Source organism: Mustela nigripes, chromosome 7 (assembly GCF_022355385.1).
Source record: "Mustela nigripes isolate SB6536 chromosome 7, MUSNIG.SB6536, whole genome shotgun sequence".
Lineage (NCBI taxonomy): Eukaryota > Metazoa > Chordata > Mammalia > Carnivora > Mustelidae > Mustela > Mustela nigripes.
The window spans coordinates 102,543,472-102,563,853 of record NC_081563.1 but is presented as its reverse complement, the minus strand read 5'-3'; the positions used below and the strand labels follow the sequence as shown (position 1 = coordinate 102,563,853).

The following is a 20,382-nucleotide window of genomic DNA, read 5'->3' as shown; positions in this document are numbered from 1 at the left end:
GCAGCAAGTTAGTTTCGATAGCTGAGGACATTGTGCCACACACTGCTGCTCTAGATTTCCAAATCCAGGAAAGGTTAAACTCTGGCAAACTGAACAGAAACTTTTGTTTCCTTTCTTCTGCCTACCCCCACTTTTATTCTACAAGGGTATTTAGTTTCTTGGTCTTTCTTTCCCTGGTTAAGAGCAGATACTTTGTAACAGAATATTATTTGGAAGTCTATGTTCTGTAAATCCTTTGTGCTGGAGCAACTGGTAGTCAAAGGTTCCTTCTAAGAAAACAAATTCGTGGAATGCCACAAGGAACGCTCATCTCTGCTAGGAGACTTCTTCCTTTGAGAAGGAAAGCCTTGTGCTTGATTCAGCTCAACAGGGAAACTTGAAGACTAAGTACACCTCAAAACTGCTTGGTGGAGAATATTCATTCAAATTATAGTTACAACTTTTAAGAAGTAGCCTTCAAATATTTTCATCTTAAAGACACCAGAGAGGACGCATTAACTCAGGAATCAATATGACTGGCTATATTGGGAAATCACTTTTCATTTTCAAGTTTGACATGTGATTTTTATGCTAGTTGTAATGTACCAACTTGCTGAAATTTCTATTTCTCAGCTTGAGAACATGGTCCTAAATCCCTTGATAGTTCGTCTCCCTCTTTATCTTCCTAAAGCTTTCTGCTAGCATCTCATTCAAATTTGCAAGGCTCTTTCTGTGTTTCTTTCTCAAATATTTGTGTCTAGATCCAGGAAATGTCTCATTAGTCTGAACTATTGAAAAAGGGGCCAGCCTGAGTGTGTACACTGTCTAAATTAAATCAATTTCAAATAAATATCATCTTATGGCCTTCAAGTTCCTATGCAAATAAGCAGCTTCTAACAAATTGCTACCAAGTAGAGATTTTGTTTTCTTTAAAAAAAAAAAAAGCAATTGTAATTAACACAGTTTTACGCAAACCAATGCTCTAAAACTGTGCATTTGATTAAATAAGCTGTAAACATCCCCACATCAATGAGTTTCAGCTTCTTAATTTACAACAGCAAAACTCTTCTTCATAAACAGTGCCGATTCCTCTCTGACGAAATTATTGTAAATTCTGATTAATGAGATTTCATTCTATCTCTCTCAAGCCTCTTTATTTTCCTTTAAGAGTATTTGTAACGGGAAACAGATTCTCGGAGGAATTGTTTGAGAGTAGGAAAATGAAAGTATCTCTTGGTTTCTGAAAGTCTTTGGGCAATTTCCTGATACCTGTTATAGTTCTGACAAGGTAATTGCCCTTCTCTTGACAATGACAGAAATAACAGCACAACCAAATTGCAACTAGCAAAGATATTTCTGCAAGTGTAGATTTGGCCTTCTAAGTCAACAAAGCCAGGCAGGCGTAACAACTCAACAAGATATCCCAATAATTTTATGTAAGTAAAATACTTGCCAGAGAGGTAATACCTGGGTTGACTGAACAAAGTTGAAACTCATAGAATTTCAGAATATGTGGCTTTTTTCACCATCTTCTCTCCACCCACACAAATAACATAAAATGAGATACATGAAGCCTAGGGTTTTTTAATAAGCTGCCAATCAATGTTCTTGCCGTCGGTAGGTTGAAAGTCAAAAGTAGAGACCAGTTCTCCTGAGTCCCACTGAAGAACTCTTGACACTACCCCATACTGTTCATAGCTAAAATCAGAGACCATCTGCATCGAGAGTCACCAGACTATTCTAGCTGACTCCTGCTTTTGTATTGCCTGCAGGTCACAAGTAGTTTTTATGCTTTTAAGTGGCTGAAAAAATAAAAATACTATTTTGCAACTTGTGAAATTACATAGAATTCAAATTTTGGTATCCACAAATAAAGTTTTATTGGTACACACCCAAAGTCATTCCTTTGTGTATTGTCTATGGGTGCTTGCACTTTACAATAACAGGGTGGAATAGTTGTAACAGAGACCATCTGGCCCACAAAGTCCAAACTATTTTCTCTCTGGCCCTCCATAACATGTTTGCTATTGTAGATAAGCACCTGCCCTTATGGCAACTTGGGAAGAAGAATCCTCTAGATTTATTAACAATTGTCCAGATTTCCAAATCCAAGGCACATCAATGTACATCAAAGTTTGTCTCTTTTTACTTCATTTAGACAAGAAATCCTGTTACATCCAAACACATTGAGGATACAGATTATCTTTCATTGACATCAGCACCTATGTATATCCTTTATAACCACTGATACCAACTTGAGGAAGACCAAAGGCATTGTCAATGTCTGCCCCTAACTTCCCACATCCATATCCCCAGTTCAAGCGCAGCGGCTCAGATTGGGATGATATCCATGGCACATTTGGAACAGCCAGGTGAGCCTGCTGACAGGTTGTCACGACAAAGGCCAACTTTCTTCTAAATCAAGTCTAAGAAACAATCTACAAACAGGACAAAAGGGACTACACTCAGTTTGGGAAATAGTCTTCATATGTACTGCACAGGAAGAATTGGTGGTGGTGAAATAGGCTTATTAATAACACCCACACTCTTTACTATTACTCAGCATCCGTTTAAAAGCCAGCAGTCTTTATGTTCTGACTAAAAAGTATGAGCCAGTCAGTATCAGTAAAAATCCAGCAGAAGTACACTGTCCATAAACATAATACTGGTATTTTCTCCTGTGTCTGATTTTTATTGATTTGACTGATGGCGGCAAGCCCAGTGTTTGGCACATGGAGATATCATTGAGAGAGCTGGGAAGAGGAGACATCCAACTTGTATTTATTCTTTTATTCACAAAGCAGGCTTTCAGTATCCCATTGGGCAAATAAACCTTCAGGATGAGAACAAGTGTCAATATATGCACAACATAGCAATTTGGAGATCCATTGCCAATTTGTGACTGTGGTTGACCTACAGAGACTAAAAAAACACTAAAGTCAGAGAGAAAGAAATAAAAATCACCATGAATTTATCTGTACCTTGGGTAAGCCCTACTTTCAGGGGTTAAAAACACTTCCTATATTTACATAACAAAGACAAAATGTTGACTATAATTATTAGAACCGCTCAAGTACTCAGACCACCAACTTCAACTTGACATGACTCAGACATCTCCACCCAATCAGGATCTGGTCTGAATGTTTGCAGGAAGCAAGCTCATCCAGTTTTTGTGACTGCTTTGTTTCCCCAAGGTCTTACATTTTAGTTATTCATTGTGAAGAGCAGGAGGAAAGCAGCACTCGATTAATACACATGAGCCATTCTTTCAGTATTCCTTAATGAACACCCCATCCAGACAGCCCAGCCTAACTTTGAGAGACATGGCTTCCTGATGTAGAAAACATCCAGACATTCTGAGACTGTCTTATAATTGTTTATTAAGTTTGATCTGTGAGCACCAAACAGAGATATTCTATAAAAATGGGAATTGGGAGTGGAAATTGTTATTTTCCACAAATGAAGGTAAGCCCCTAAATGCAAAACCACTTGTAACTCAGCTGTGAGACATGTGGTTATAAGAATAGGTATATTTGAATATTAGTTTACTCTCTGCTTGATCACTGGAAATCCACAAGAAGATGGGATCTGGAGACCTAATATGGATACTTGCATTTCCTCTCTTCTTCCTCTGCACAAGCCAGGGCTAATGATGAAGACTCACAGAGGGCACTTTCTCAGGATGTTCTTGGATATACCCACTTTTAGTAGTTGCTTGGCTGTTTCATTGCTTACAAAACATTCAACATTATCCTAAGGACTTCCAGTGATGCATCTGTTATAAACTCCTGGATGGCAGACTTGGGGAAGATGAAAGTGGAGGAAGACATCACAGAGACTCACCGTGAAGTTCTACTCATTATTTCTGGGTTACTGGGCCGGGACACAGTTGTCACCTGACTCTCTAGAAAGGAAAGGGGAAATTTACCAAGGTGGCAATGTTTGGGCACCCTCCATCCTTGCTGGGCCTTCTTCGGTTATGGTTGTTTTCAAGGTGGAGCTCATTACCTCATCACCTTGTTGCCCTAGCATCATGTGTCCTCTTGACCTTCTTCCCTGTGACATCCCCTATTCTGGGGTTATTCTCCATCAAAAGACAGCATGCAGTTCAACAAGCTCCTACTATGTACCAGTGCTGTACTATACTGTGTCAGTACTCTGTGGCTGCCAAGATGAACATTCAACACACAGTATTGGCACCCAATGGCTCTTTCTGTAGTAGAGAAGATGACCTCATGAATGTTCAACTTAGTTAGTGCTATAATCATTATGTGATGAAACTTATGTGATCTCAGAAGAAAATGACCAAATTTGCCTGGGGAAACTAAGAACAGCATCCAAGAAAAGACATCATATGTGGTGGACATCAAATAATGAGTGGGATCTACAAGAAGACCATTATGTGGAGGAAAGATCATTCCCAACATCAGGGAAGCCTAAAACAGCACCTCTCCCAACCTCTCTGGAAATTTCGAGGAGAGGTAACCAGAGGCCACTCAACATTTTAGTGTGGAAGAGCTTAAGCCAGAACCCGAGGCTGTCATGCCCAGACCAATGGTCTTTTCACTACATATCTTTGGGGCCATTTCCCTTGAGATACAGTATCCCTTAGATAAAAACAAATCTGATGATTGATTATGTGCCCATGTTTTATCTTTAAATTTTAGTATTTCTTTTCTCTCTGTATCTTTGTTAATAAAGTTTTAAATGACAGTTTGGATTTTTAACTCCCTACTCCCCAAAATTGATTCTGCTAGAATAGTTGTTTTACTATGGTTTCTGACAATTTGGGGGTAAATGAATTTTAGATCAAGAAGAGGCCATCAGCCATCTGTTGTATGACAATGTGACCATTCAGGAAGGACAGAGATGATCCATGAAATGTCCTCTTTCATATTAAATGCAAAATAACTCTGAACTCACTAATCCATGCCTTCTTAAGTTTAACTCTTCACCATGTTAGCACAGTAAGCAAGATAATTTACCAATTTAATAAAATTCTGGTATCACACTGTGTATAGTAAAATATGTTGATCCTTAGGCTGAAAAAAGCAAGTTTATAGTAGGCCCAAATATGCTAACAATATTCCTCTAACTTAAATCTGAGTTAAATCTGCTTCTACGTTCTGTGGTTGCAAATTACAACATCTTTCCACTTGTACATTTTTATGTTCTGTCAAGTGTATCATGTAAAGCAGCACTGCCCAATAAAAGTATAATGCAAGACACATGTGGAATGTAAAATTTCTAGTAGCTGGGGCACCAGGATGGCTCAGTGGGTTAGGCCTCTGCATTTAGCTCAGGTCATGATCTTAGGGTCCTCGAACTGAGCCCCGCATTGGACTCTCTGCTCAGCAGGGAACCTGCTTCTCCCTCTCTCTCTCTCTCTTCCTGCCTCTCTGCCTACTTGTGATCTTTCTTTCTGTCAAATAAATAAATAAATAAGATCTTTTTAAAAAATAAAATAAATAATAAATAATAAATAAAATTTCTAGTAGCCACATTAAAAAAAATTTAAAGAAAAGAGGTAAACTTAATTTCATAATATGTTTTGTTTGACCTAAAATATCCAAAATGGTATCATTTAAAGAAGTAATCAATATAGGGCACCTGGGTGGCTTAGTGGGTTAAAACCTCTGCCTTCGGCTCAGGTCATGATCCCAGGGTCCTGGGATCGAGCTCCGCATCGGGCTCTCTGCTCAGCGGAGAGCCTGCTTCCTCCTCTCTCTGCCTGCCTCTCTGTCTGCTTGTGATCTGTCTGTCAAATAAATTTAAAAATTAATATAAAATAAGAAGTAATCAATATAAAAATATTGATGAACTGTTTTACATTATTTTATTGTTGTTGTTGTACTAAGCATTCAAAAAATAATGTATATTTTACTCTTACTGGATATCTCAATTCGGACACTAAATTTTCATTGTTTAAAGTGAAATAAGTAGAATATAATCCTACGTGAATAATAAAGTTGTGCTCAGTGGAAAATATTTTACAGTACTTCCATTTCTTTTTAAAAATTTTATTTATTTATTTGACAGACAGAGATCACAAGTAGGCAGAGAGGCAAGTGGGAAGCAAGGTCCCTGCTGAGCAGGGAGCCCAATGTGGGACTCGATCCCAGGACCCTGAGATCATGACCTGAGTTGAAGGCAGAGGCTTAACCTACTTAAGCCACCCAGGCACCCCACAGTGCTTCCATTTGTAAGCTTAAATAAAGTTAACTAAAATTAAATGCAATTTAAAACTCTTGCACTAACCAGATGTAGCTATTGGCTACTATATTGGACACAGCAGATTTAGAAGTTAAAGTGATGACCAAAAGAAAAATATGAGGCTCATTAACATTTACTCTTAGTAAGGCATAGAGGTAATGTATGAGAAGGAATCAGAGCATAAGCATATAAAAGGTAGCAGAGTGGTAAAAACATGAACTTTGGAGTTAGACCAGATTATCTCTGTTGGTTTTCATCGGTGACCTCTTTATACCTCAGCTCTCTAATCTGTAAAGTAATGATATCTGCTTTATGGCGCTTTTAAGATTAAATGAGATAACCTAAATAGTGGGCTTTGAAATCTAGCACATTCCAAAGGTTTGCTAAGTTGTAACTAGATTTACTAATATCTATAGAAATCATGGGATCTGTTTGGATTTATGTACAGGACCCCTCGGAAGGGGTTATAATTTAATTAATCACCTGAGGGAGGTAGGATGAGAGGAGAGATAAATTATAGTATTTTTGGTAGACTTTATTGCATTTATCAGTATTTACATAGAAAAACATGCCAATCCTAACTATACAGCTCAAAAGATTTTCACAAAGCAAACACACCTGTGTAACCAGCACCCAAATCTAGAAACAAAACATTGAGAGAATCTCAAAGCTCTCATTGTGCTCGCAACAAAATTAACTTAAAATTAACCATACTGGTGGCTAACACTATAGGGTAGGTTTGTCCATTTATAAACTTAATATAAATGGACCCAGCCTATATGAGTGTATAAGTGTCTGACTTCTTGCACTCAACAACATATTTGTGAGATTTTTTTTCATTTTGTTGTATAGTGTAATAGACTCTTCCTTTTCACTACAGTGTTTAATGCCACTGTGTAAATACCTCCACAAGGTATTTAGTTTGTCCATTCTACAGTATGTGGACATGTGGGTTGTTTCTTGATGGCAGCTGTGGCAAATATATCTGCTCCATACACTCTTACACGTCTTTTGGAGATGGGTATTCACTGGATTTTGAGTTTCCAAACTTATTGAGAAGAGAAGACTCACTCATCCCATGACTTCACATGCAGGAACCTTGGATAAGCATGAAGAATTGGAGAACCTTGTGGCTAAGTTCCTGAATGTAGAAGCAGCTATGGTCTTTGGGATGGGATTTGCAACTAACTCAATGAATATCCCTGCATTAGTCGGAAAGGTGAGAATCCGTCAATATAATTGTCTTCTGCTGTGTTACCCCTAAGAATTACAACTCCGAGCAAGTCCTTCATTAGAAGTATGGCGAAGGTCCTTTTTCTAGGAAAAGCTGAATGTCCAGCTTTTTAAATTAATGTAGCAGCTTAGTCCAACAAATCTGTTTATAATGATATTCTGTTTATAGAATGACAGTCCTAGATATGGGTCAAATGTCATCTTTGATGATTGTTCAGCAAGATCAATGAGATTTTAAGGCTCTCATGTCCTCACTTACAATGCAGAAAATGCTTATCGGGCATTTATTTGAACATTTTGCACATGCCACTCATTCCATTTATTGATTTAACAGATCACTTATTGAGAAACAACTTTGTCCACATATAAAGCAAGATACAGGGCATAAAAAGATGAATAAGACCTGTGCCTTATAGATGTATGTCATTTACAGTCTAATGGGGGAAACAATGCACCAAATAAAATGGGATGAATACCACAGAAAAGCCATGCGCATCCATTGAGAAGGGCAAAAGAGTTGCTTCCAAGCTCTTCTTGCGAAAGGCTGAGATGCCTGTGCAAAGTGCGTGACATGAGACTGAATCTGTTACTCACCTGTTGAGTTTTTACTGTAAGATAAGGAAGAGGGAGCAGCATGCATGAAGCACTGAGCTTTGGACGAACTAAAATGCAAGGTTGTCGGTGAGGAAGAGACCAGAGATGAAGGCAAGTTGGAAAACGCCTCATATATAGTCATGCTTGAGTACTGGAAATTCTTTCTGAGGAAAAGTGGGAATTTGGTTGGCTCAGTTTAAGTAAGCAAGTGTCAGAACCAGATTTAGGTTTAAAAAAATCTGATTTATGACAACTAAATGCAATATATGGTCTTGGATTAGATTCTGCATTGAAGAAAAATAGAAGGAAATAAAACATCTATAAAATAAGACACTGACACCATTAGGACAGTGGGAGAAATGTGAATTCAGGCTGTATCTTAGGTGATAGCACTTTATGAATTTTGGATTTCTTGGGTATGATCATTGTACCGTGATTTAGCCAGAGAATGTCCTTGTTCTTAGTAAATACATGATGAAGAATTTAGGGGTGAGGTATCATGAGGTTTACAAATAACTGTCAAATGCTCACTAAAAAAATTTTAAATACTCACACACACACATCTAGAGTATGGAGGTATGAGAATATTGCTGACTCTTGCCCCCCAAACTTAAAACATGTCACGTGTGAATTTTCCAAAATATGAGCAAGACCTCAAAGATTCTGGGTGGCCACAAATGGCCACCAGAATTTGTCTCTGCCTTTTTGGTTCACTTGAGCAATTTTAAAATTTAGAAATATTCAAATTTAAAAAAGAAAATGAATTTCATGATTATAATTTATATGCAGTAAATTCGATTGATCTTTATCACTCACCCCAGACTGAGTTGCCATCCACACTTTTCCAAATGCAACTTTTTAGCTGGAAAGCAGTGACACTTTTGTCTACAAGGATGTCAATACAGAAGAGAATGAGAATAGGAAAACAAGGGCTTGAAAGGCCTTGCAGAAAGGACCCCTGCCCTCCAGAGGGAATACACCAAAACTGTCTCAAATAATCCAACACAACATGGAAGAACCCCAGCAAACCATAACCCACCCAAAGTATATCCACTCTCCCGTCAAAGATCAACTCTTTAGAAAATGGTAACTGGCATTTAACCAAGGTCTTGAACGATCTTTTCAAATGCAAATGGTTAAAGATGTAATCCCTTAAAATAATCCCCATCTTTATCAGCTAATTGTCTACAGGCTGTTATACACATAGACATCAGGCGAAACTTGTCCTTTTAAAATTAAAGAGGATTTGGTGGATGTATGTTACAGGTCTTTAAGTTTCTTTCTGTTCCCACATGTTGTTTTTCTTTAATTTTATTTACTTTTTTGTGTGTTTTGTGTGCTTGCTTTCTGAACAGGGATGCCTCATTTTAAGTGATGAGTTAAATCATGCATCTCTTGTACTTGGGGCCCGACTCTCAGGTGCAACCATAAGGATCTTCAAACACAACAGTGAGTATCAATCAATTTATCCCAACATTTGCTGCTTGCTTCTAGAGGATAGTAAAGATTATTGATGGGGCTTTGTCCTTGCTCTTCCAACTGGGAATTTAGCCTCATGAAACACAATTATGTTTATATTCACTACTGGCTTGTTAACCTCTGCTGACCTGAAACAAATGGTTGAAGTGCTTTAAACACCCAGATTGCTAAGTGTAACCCAAACACATTAATGTCACTGTTATTAGTGGCCTTGCAATGTAGCCTCTGTAGACATGACTGATCTCGTAGGAGACTGACGTTCGATGATCAGAAGTGTTATAACTCTTCCTTTTCTATAATTCTGCCTTTGGAAAGTTTTAAGACTTAAGTTCTATGCTACAGTCAGGTAAAAAAGTTATGTTCTTCCTTAAAATAATGCCTGCTTTCACTCTCCCCACCCAGCACATGCTTACAATCTAGTAGGAGAAGCAGATATGTCCCTATACTATGACCCATAAATTCCTCATCTTGGAATTTCCAGTGTATGTCCACCCAAAGGCTTGTACAAGAATGTCCATAGAAGCTTTAGTCATTATAGCCAAGACTGGAAACAACCCAAATTTCTATCAGCAGGAGAATGGAAAAGATCTGTGCGGTATTTATGTAATAAAATATGACCCTCTGATAAAAAAAGAAATACATTACTGATACACACACCATGGATGATTCTCAAGAAAAATTATTTTTAATGAAATAAACTGCCATAAAACGGTATATACTATATGAGTTTATTTGTAGTAAATAAAAGAAACTTTTAGGTAAAACTGATCTATGGTGATAGAAATCATAACGATGTTTTCCCCTGATTTTGGGGGAGGAACTTGGAGAGAAGAGGAATAAAGGAACTTTCTGGGATGATAGAAATGTTTGTTATTTTGATTGGATTGATGTGTACATTCTTATTAAAATTCATTGAATTCTACATTTAAACTCTGTCACTTTCCTTGTAAATAAGTTTTCCTAAAATATAATTGTTATCATACAATATCTTTGGTATTGAAAAGAAAAACATATAGGCTTTGGCCCAAGCATCTGTGTCCTTGGTCTATAGCTTATTAGCATGTGATCCTTGGCAAATTACTTAAACTTCTCAGATCTCAATTTACCTGTTGCAAAAATGAGGGTAATTACAATGCCTGTTTCACAATATGTTGGAAAAGGCACATAAACTTCTTGCTTAATATGAAGCCTGGCAATGGAAACTTCTGAGTTGCTTGTATCTGCTGTTTTTAGGTTATTATTATCCTCATCATTTTCATTGCCAGTGCCACTAGAGGACTGTAGAAAACATTATGAAGACCCAGAAGAATGCAGAGGGAATGCACAGGGGATTCACTTTGGGGATTGCATGAAAATGATAGTATCTGCCAAAGACTTTGGAGGATTAAGAGAATTCTGATCAGAGATAAGGGAAAGGGTATTTCAAATAGAATAATAATCTGGAGTGTGTTAAGAGCAGCAAAAGCTCTAGCGTGAAGCTGAACTACTGGAGAAGAGCCTAAAAAAAAGGTCCTAGCCAGTTAGGGTAGAGCCACTAAAATATATATACAAACTAAGATATATGTACTTGAAGAAGCAACAAAAAGTGTTTGGATAAAAAAAAAAAAAAGTGTTTGGATAGTTCTGCTTCATTCTGTGCTGTTCTCTGGATGAACTGTATTTGCTCAAAGCATTTAGTAACCCCCCCCCCACCACCATGTCTAGTGGCAGTGAAAACAGAGATACAAGCTTTGAGTTAAGTTAAAGCTTTGAACAGAATCAGGTGGAAAAGACAATATGCGTATGGAGAGTGAAGGTCAGCTGTCCCCAGAACAGTTGTTGTACACCTTCTCTGTGTGTTGTTATATGGAATTTAGCCCAAACTCTACCATTCTCTCTACCAGGGTCCTGGGATCGAGCCCCACATCGGGCTCCCTGCTGAACAGGAAGCCTGCTTCTCCTTCTCCCACTCCCCCTGCTTGTGTTCACTCTCTCGCACTGTGTCTTTCTCTGTCAAATAAATAGATTAAAAAAAAAAAAAAAAAAGAATTTCCTACTCTCCAACCTAGGACCTACGGTTGTGGTTCTCCAGTGACTTCCCCACCTCCCGGCATTTATGCTTTTGGGTAGCCCCTTCCATCATTGTCTCAGGGTTGGCTTATGTAGTCAAAAGAACACAGTAGAAGTGATGATATGTCATTCTTAAGGCTAGTTTTTTAGAGGCATTACGGCTTTTGCCTGTTCCTCCCTCTGGGATCACTAGGGGGCGCACTTAAGCAGCCTGTGCAGAAGAGCTGAGGCCTCTTGCCACCAGCCCTGTGAATGGGATATCTTTGGGGATCCTCTGGCCTCCCTCAAGTCTTCAGATGACTGTAGCTCCAACATCCTGGCTGCAGCTTACAACTTTCTTGAGCCAGAACACCCACCTAAGGTTCCCAGATTCCTAACCTACAGAATCTGTGGATAATAGGTGTTTGTTGTTTGGGGGTAATTTGTGACATAGCCATAGATAACTAACACAGCTTCTCTAACCAGCATTGCTGTGGCAGGAGCTGGACACCCATGCCTGATTTCCCACTTCTTCCTCCTCTGAATCTAAAACGACTTAGCAGACCCTGAGTCCTTTCACCCGGCTACTTTACACCCCTCGTCACTGGCGAAGAAGCCAAAATGGGAAAACTTGGAGGACAAACTATTCTTGGTCTTCATGGAGGCAAGAAACTTGAAAGCCTATAGGACATAGGTCAGGAAGTGAACTAGGGTTTAGCTAATGCTTCTTGAGATAGTTTCCTATGGCCCACATGGCAAAGGAATGTCAGGCCCTGACCCCCCTATGTTAACAACCCTTCTTTTGAGGGGGGTGGGGCAGGGGATGGTTTGAATTGATTCTTTGCCTGTTGGCTGAGGTTGAAATATGAAGAGAAGGGGATAATCACCACCTGTATTCCAGTCCCACAAATAGGTACCAAAAAATACTGCTCTTATTCTTGCATATGTAGAATAGATGCCAACCACAGGAACACATCAGTGAAGATTATTTCCACAGTTTTGTACACACACACACACACACACACACTTTAGCAGAAACAGTATAATGGGAAAACTTCTAAACAGACCACTATAAGACAACCTTATTTTAAATATTCAAATAAGTGATGCAGTTCAGTCACGGATTGAATCTTTCCATTAGTTCCAACTGCTCCATAATTGTTCAACTGGCTTCTCCTGGTCCAGCCCATAACACCCTAGGCAGCTAGCTGTATCATATCTTCTACTTCAGATTCCAGCTCAGGATAACAATTCCAGTGAAAATACATCCAAAAGGAAGCATAGTAACTACATCGGGAAGAAATCTGACACCATCTGGACAGCAGGTAAAAACTGACATCATTGATGAGGGGCAGAGGGACAGTGTGTATCCCCCAGATACAATACCCCGAGAAGGACTCAACATGACTTACATAGTATTCAGATGAGAATATTGCCTTTCAGAACGCAGCACCAAAGTAGAAATGTTCTATTGAAAAGAAACCGGGGGAGGGGGTGGAAAAGGAAGAGATTCGCCACATAACACAAATATCGTAAAAGACAAAGAAAGGCTGAGGAGATGATCCAGATTAAAGGATACCAAAGTGCTATGATAACTAAATACAGTCCCTGACTCTGGACTGGGTTCTTCTTTTTCTTTTCTTTTCTTTTTTAAAAAAGATCTTATTTGCTTATTTGACACAGTGAAAGAAGAGAGCACCAGCAGGGGGAGTGGCAGGCAGAGGGAGAGAGAGAAGCAGACACCCCACTGAACAGGAAGCCCGATGTGAGGCTCTGGGTTCGGAAAGAGACAAGGAGGCGCTATAAAGGACAATCCTGAGTCGTTCACAAAACTGGAACTTGCCAAGGGTTAGATATTACTAAATAAGACTATGGTATCAATGTTAAATGTACTGAAGCCGATAGCTCCTCTGTCATCCAGGGTAAACAAGCTGTGGCCTGGGAGCCAAGAATAGATTTCACATTCTTAAAAGACTGTATAAAGTACAGACAAGAATGTGTGACCACAAAAGCTGAAGTATTACTCTCTGGTCCTCTACAGAAAAAGTTTTCTGGCCCTTGCTGTATTCTCATAAGAGGAAATACCCTTATTCTTAGGGAAGACGCTACAATGTACAGAAATACCATTATATATGCAAAGTAGTCTCAGTTCAGTAAAAGACTGTATGAGATAAAAATAGATAGATAGATCAATCAGTTGATCAATCAATAGATAGACAGGTGAAAGTGATCAGTTAAATGGAATAAAATGTTAATAGATGGATCTAGATCAAAGGGTATGTAGGTGTTCTTTGTAGTACTCTTATTCTTGCAATTTTTTTTATTAGGTTTGCTATTACTTTCAAAATACCATTTTAATTCCTTAATCCTTTGCTCAAATTCTAATTCAAGAATTTCATTTTATCTTCCAATTTTACAAAGCTCTCAAAACATTTAGTAACTTATTCCTCGTGCCCTCCCTTAGTCCTCGCAGAACGGAGAGAATAGCTCTCATTTACATCTCTATAATGAATGTTAACTGTGGTTATTTTATATCAGCAACCAGCACTCACTGAGAATTTACGCTGCGGCAGATGCTGAGCTAGTGGCCTTCTCTTATGTACTTACTTAATCTCATGGACGACCCCATGAAGCAGGTGCTGATTTACCAATGAGGAGATGTGGGCTTTGTCCAAGATCCTACAACTGCTCAAGGGGAAAGCCAGAAGCTGTCTGTGTAAATTCCGCCCCTTCCAACTAACGGAGAGCTGGGCGCAGCAAGGGTTCAAACTCCATCATCTAATGAAAATTCTCTCCTGTATGAGCTGCCGTTGCTCTTTTCTGTTGTAGGTAGGATAATGGCCTTTAAAGATGTCCATGTCCTGCGGGCTGGGTGGCTCATTCGAATAAGCGTCTGAACCACAGCTCAGGTCTTGATCTCAGGAACCTTTGTTGGGCTTCACGCTGGGTATGGAGCCTACTTGGCGGGGGGGGGTGGGGGGGGGTGGGGGAGGGTTCTGTGTCCTAATCCCCAAAGCCTGTGAATATATTATATTATGTGATAAAGGGGAATTGAAGTTGCAGACGGAATTCAGGTTGCTTAACAGTGAACATTAACATAGAGATTGTCCGCACAGTTCCAGTGTAATCAAAGGGTCCTTAAATGTAGGAAAGGGAAGCAGGAGCGTGAGTGTCAGAGTGATGCCATGTAAGAAAGATGCTGCTGGCTTTGAAGTGGGCAAAGGTCACACACCAAGCAGTGCCAGAAACCCCTGAAAGCCGGAAAATGGATTTTCCCCTAGAGTTTCCAGAAAGGAGAGCAACCCAGCCTATACCTTGATTTGAGCCCAGGGAGAGGATTTCAGATTTCTGGCCTCCGGAACTGTAAGATAACAAATCTATGTTGTTTTTGACCATGTCTGTGCTAATTTCTCCCAGCCTAGAAGGAAACTAATACACTTTCATTCCCAGACACACAAAGCCCTTGTTCCCACTCACTGGCATGCTTACTACTTTTGCAAATGGGCGTACTTTCCCAGCTATTGTGTTCATAGCACGAAAACAGCCACTTCCGGGAGCTGGGGTACCTCTGGGGTCCTTTGAATGACTTGTTCCTCGAGAGGTGAGAGAAGTGGAATGGTATATGGAAGGGAAAGAATTAAATGAGGTCACAATACATAAGGCTTCAGTTGCTGCTGGCTGTCTTTCTTGCATTGCCATTCCCAGGAGAACACTACATTTCTCAGTAAACGGTGATGCTTTAATCCTTAATATGCATCCACGCAGATTGGAATGATAATGTAAAGAAGATGGAGAAGATACTAAATTGCCTTCCTGTGTGTGTATGAGCCCAGACCAAAGCTAGTAACTTGTGAGACAGGTTCTTAAGAATGGCCACCTCGACCCAATGTTCTTAAACACCATGATGATGGGATTTCGTACGACTCTCTGCTTCTGCTCTCCAGGGCTTTCCTCTGCCTGTGTCCTCTGCTTACATGTTGAGGATACTCCCCTGACTTGTGGAGGAGAGGCGGTCCTATTTTATACAAATCAGTACTAGAGAATCCCCTTTGCTATTTATAGCAACTGTGTATAAATCAGAATTCTGGACCCTTGAATTTCTGAATTATGCATGGGTAATTCTACCTAAGAACAGTTAAACCTGTTCAGACCATTGCAAGCTTCAAATCCTATTTGAACAAGCTTGATGACTAACTTGAAGCTATTCCTCATTTCTCTTTCAATTTCCCACAAAATCAGAATAAGGATCAAAGGAGACCAAACAGAAGGAAAATTCTGAAAGGGAACAAAATCAGAACATGCGAAGGCTAGTTTCCAAGGAAACTCTCCAAGGACTCAAAAGAACATTTTCAGTGGTACTAAATTCAAAGTTGCTATCAGATTTCTTTATCACCAATAGATTAGTTCTTCCTAGATAATGAATATGGACAATTACTGAGACCCTACCTATCATTTATTCTTCATTCCCTGGTGCCAAACTCTCTGTTAAGCCCTTTATATAATCAGTTCATTTAATTTTAACAAAATCCCATATTCATAGTTTTCTCCATTATCTCTCCATTGTTATGAGGAAATTGATTCTCAGAGTGATTGAATGACCTGCCTAACATCACATATGATAAAGGGCCAGAGTCAAAATTCAAACCCAAGTGTGTTGCTCTTCTCTTGGTTCATTTCTCCCAGGAGCAGAGCCTGAGGCAAGGGTTTGAGTATAAGTGATTGATTTAGGATGAGAACACCAGGAAGCACCAGCAGATGAGCAGGGAATGGAGACAGAGAAGGAAAGGCAGTCAACAAAGGGCATGTTGTCAAGCAAGCTAAACAATAGACAACTGAAGCTCAATCCTACTAAGAACCTCTTAATGCCAGTGTAGACATACCTCAGTGTTATCCCACTTGAGGTGTGAGGAAGCTGCATTATTTATACACCAATTCCCACTTGTGGGTAACTGGAGGCTGTTACTGCTCAGACTGAGTATGGCCCCCACAGTCAGGGAAAAAAAAAGCCCTTGGACAAAGAATGGCCTGTGTTTGCAATAAGAGATGGGCTGGGAGATGTAGGCAGGGCTTGTACAGCATTTGCTAATGCTCTGACCCACTAAGTTAAGTTCAGCTACTGGCAGAGTGAATGTAGGACACAGAGAGGTAGGGCTTCTGTGTAAAAATCAGTTTAGTGTGACAGCTTATCTTGTTAGTTGTCCAAATTTTAACTCAGAATCCTAAAGTTTGACCTCTAAATTCCTCTGGAATTTGGATTCCTCTGGAAGTGCCAAGGATATCTCCTGTTTTTTCCTTTGGGCAGCTTCAGTGAACTAGCCAGTCTTTAGGTTGCCTTCACGACTCCTCAGGTGTCACAAATCAGACTCTTCAGACATGTCATAACCAAAGCTAAGGGTCAGCTCCAAGCCGGGACCCATAAGTCTGTTCTCCATCATGATTCTGGTACATTTTGAGGAAGTGGTCCACAGCCCCTTGGGGCATTTGGATGCCCTGGGTAAACACATCCTCCAGGCTGAGAATTAACACCCTGGCTTTCCAGGACTTCAAGCCCTGGATAAATTTTAACTCTCTGGAAAAACTGACAACTTCTTCCAGAGATTTGGAAACTCGAGACTGAAGTGTTTTTTTTTCTCTGAATTTACTCACTTTACTGATAATGACATGGGACCTAGATTCTGGAATAATGTTTCTTAGATTTTAACCTACACTAAATTCACTAGAGGGATTTTGTTAAAAGACAGACACGGATGCAGTAGATCTGGGGTGAGGACTGAGCTTCAGCATTTCTGCCAGTCTCCCAGGTAACGCCAACGGTGCTGGTGTGGTACCACACTTAGCAAGAGTAAAGGTAATCTCTGTCCTCAAGGGCATCACAAAGGGCTTCTTGAACTAGTCTTGGAGAGGAGAAGCAGTCTTTTCAGCTAGGAGAGTTGCCATGGGGTCAGAGCCCTGGGCAGGCCAAGAATTTGGAGAAGTCGGTATAAATTAATTAACATTAATTAGTTAGTTAATTAATTTTTTTGAAAAGGTGGAGAAACAGAACCAAGGTTCTGCCTAAAGGCATTTAAAAGAGGAGACAGAAGAATGAGTGCAATGTTTGTAGGGGGAACTCTTGGGTTCTGCCTCTGAGGGCTCAACAGTGTTGTTTCCGTGGAAGTTCAAACCTAGAAACAGCACCAAGACTACTTTTTATGAGCCACAACATTTTAGATCTTAAGGTCTGACTTGGACTCCTGAACTGGATTGTTTTCTTTTTTCTTTCTTTCTTTCTTTTTTTTTTTTTTTTTTTTTTGGATTTTTAAAAAATTTCTTTTCAATGTAACAGAATTCATTGTTTATGCACCACACCCAGTGCTCCAGGCCATACATGCGCTCCATATTAATAAATACAGCGATCGCCTCAATATGCTCTAACAACAACTAACAGTACTGAACCTTTGCTGTAATGAGCCTTTTACATGTACTAACTCATTTGAGCCTCATAAACACAAGGGACCTGCTAGGATTATTCCCTTTTTTACACAAAGAAACAGGGGCACAAAGTGGGAAGGAGACACAGAGCTAATAAGAGCAGAGCTGGAATGTACACCAAGGAGAACTGACTCTAGTTCCCATTCTTAAGCATAATGTACTTTTACCTCCTTTTCAAGCTGCCTCTCCCTGGCTGGTGAAGGGCAGGAGCCTCCCTCTCCTTCTCCCATGCAACTCTCCTTGAGCAGGGCAGTTGGGCTAGGCAGATGCAGCCACGGTTCACGCTGGTTGGCCTTGACCTGAGACGCAAGACCCCAGCACTGACTTCTGAGCTCCCACATCATTTCCCAAGTCATATCTGACCTTCCTGCATTGACTTCAATGGTCAAGTTGTTTGTACGATCCTCCCCTCTGGTACACAAGCCCTGCCCCTAGCACCCGCCTCACCTTCAAATCAGCTTGATCCTTTACTCCCAGTTGCCTTGGTGCCCTTGCAAGGAGATCACCTTGCTTCTTGCAGGCCTGCCGGAAGGCCCCGCAACACCTCTCCACATACGCACAGGGCTATCAAGAAAATCTGAACCAAACTACCCAAACTGCAAAACTTAATGTACCAAATTTTCCAAGCATGAGAAATTCCCCCATAAATCTCAAAAACATTTACGTTGCTTACCAAAGTTAGCCATTATGATTATGCTTTCCCCCAAAGGCTAAACAAGGTACATGTCCCCCATCATCATCTAAAAAGTACATATAATTTATTTATCATTGTTCCCAGCCACTTGAGTAATATTGCTTCACAGTTCGCACTTCAGTTCAATGTTCAAGGATGAAACTGAGCATCTCCCAAAGAACAAGAAGAATGGAGGACGGATGGAGAGCAAGGACTTAGAGTAACCAGTAGTGTTCCTTCATCATCCAACCGTCTTTTCACTTAAGAGACAGCTGATGAATGCCTGTCACGCGTAGGCATGATAATATTTTTGGTGAGGAGCCCACAGAACAGGGAAGCGGAGGGTGTAGCTAAATGCACCTCGAGGTGGTTTTCATGGAGCTCTGAAGGACAAGGGAAGAACTATCAGCCACACTGGGCAGCGTAGGAAAACAGAGCTGATAATCATCGCAACCACATGACTGGCCCTGGACCCAGAGCCGTGCTGGTATTATCGGGGCTTTGAATTTAAGGACAGGCTCAGGAACAAGCCCTCAAAGGGTATTTGTCACATAAGCCTGATGGTAGTTTCTGGCACATCACTGGATGATTCCAAGTATTTAGCAATTCGGTAATCTGATTCACCATACCTGTGACAAACCAGGGCTTGCTTTGCACGGATCACCAGAATGTGGCCTCCATGCCTTCATTTTTTGATAGCTAACAGTTCCTCCCGCATCATGCCAGCTCGCTCCTCTCAGCCCTTCACAAACCAAAGGAAATCACCTCAGTGAGCCAGACAGTGGCGAATGATGCTGAAGGCATTGATGATACCCAGACTTGAGGTCCAATTACGAGTCCATAGTGTGCAATAAGTTCGGAACAATATTATAGTATTGTGTGTGTGTGCCTCGAGGGCATCAAATTTATTTTTTATTTTAATTTTCCATCTCTCAGACCTTTCTTTATACATCAACAAGAAACTGGTTTGTTTGGGTTTGGTTTTGGGTGATTGGTTTTACAAACCTTCTGGCATTGGTTTGTTCATCAGAGAAAGCAAAAACCTAATCATTCTTTCCGACTTCTTAGAGGTGTCATGGGAATTAACTTAATGCAAATATAAGTGCTTTATTAAGCATCATTATTTAAAAATCCCTTGCAGATGTTAGCGTGTGGCTTGATGAAATAGTACACTCTCACAAGGCCTGCAGATCATAAACCACAAAGCCCTAAATCCTGCGGGTCTGTCACCCACACAAGCTATTAGCATTAATAGAGCAAGACCCTAAGAACCAAAGAGAAGCTGCCAGACACTAATGTGGGTCTGGAATCCCACACTGAGTGAAGTCATCCCTTTTTCTGCCCAGCTTCTCTGTTTCTAAGGGGCTGGTGAGTTCCTGCTTACTGGAAATAAGGTGGGAAATAAGGCTTATTGATTTTCACCCTGCTCAAGAATCCCAGTGTGTGGACACCAGCAGCTGTGTGATGTTTCACCAAAGCCCAGCCCCGTGGAACTCTCTATTCGAGTGGAACAGGTCCCTGCCATAGAAGGGACCATGATTCCTCTCGCTTCCATTAGCAAAATGCATGAAACACTTCATGGCCATTGAAAGGCTTGTTCTCTGTCCTGCTTATTATTAAAAGAATGGGGAGAACCTTCTGTGTTTCTTTAGTGGTGTTTATTTTAAACCTAATCCCAGGCTAAGCCTATAATATGTATGGGATCTATTTGA

The 20,382-nt window shown here is 40.2% G+C and overlaps 1 protein-coding gene across 1 annotated transcript in view; it reads left to right on the top strand.

Moving 5' to 3' along the window:
- The window catches only part of SPTLC3 (serine palmitoyltransferase long chain base subunit 3), a 136,822-nt gene that overhangs the window by 59,161 nt on the left and 57,279 nt on the right, over positions 1-20,382 (top strand). The window contains exons 5-6 of the mRNA XM_059406529.1: positions 7,287-7,411; positions 9,375-9,468. Coding sequence (XP_059262512.1) covers positions 7,287-7,411; positions 9,375-9,468 — 219 coding nt within the window. The remainder of the gene's footprint in view (positions 1-7,286; positions 7,412-9,374; positions 9,469-20,382) is intronic.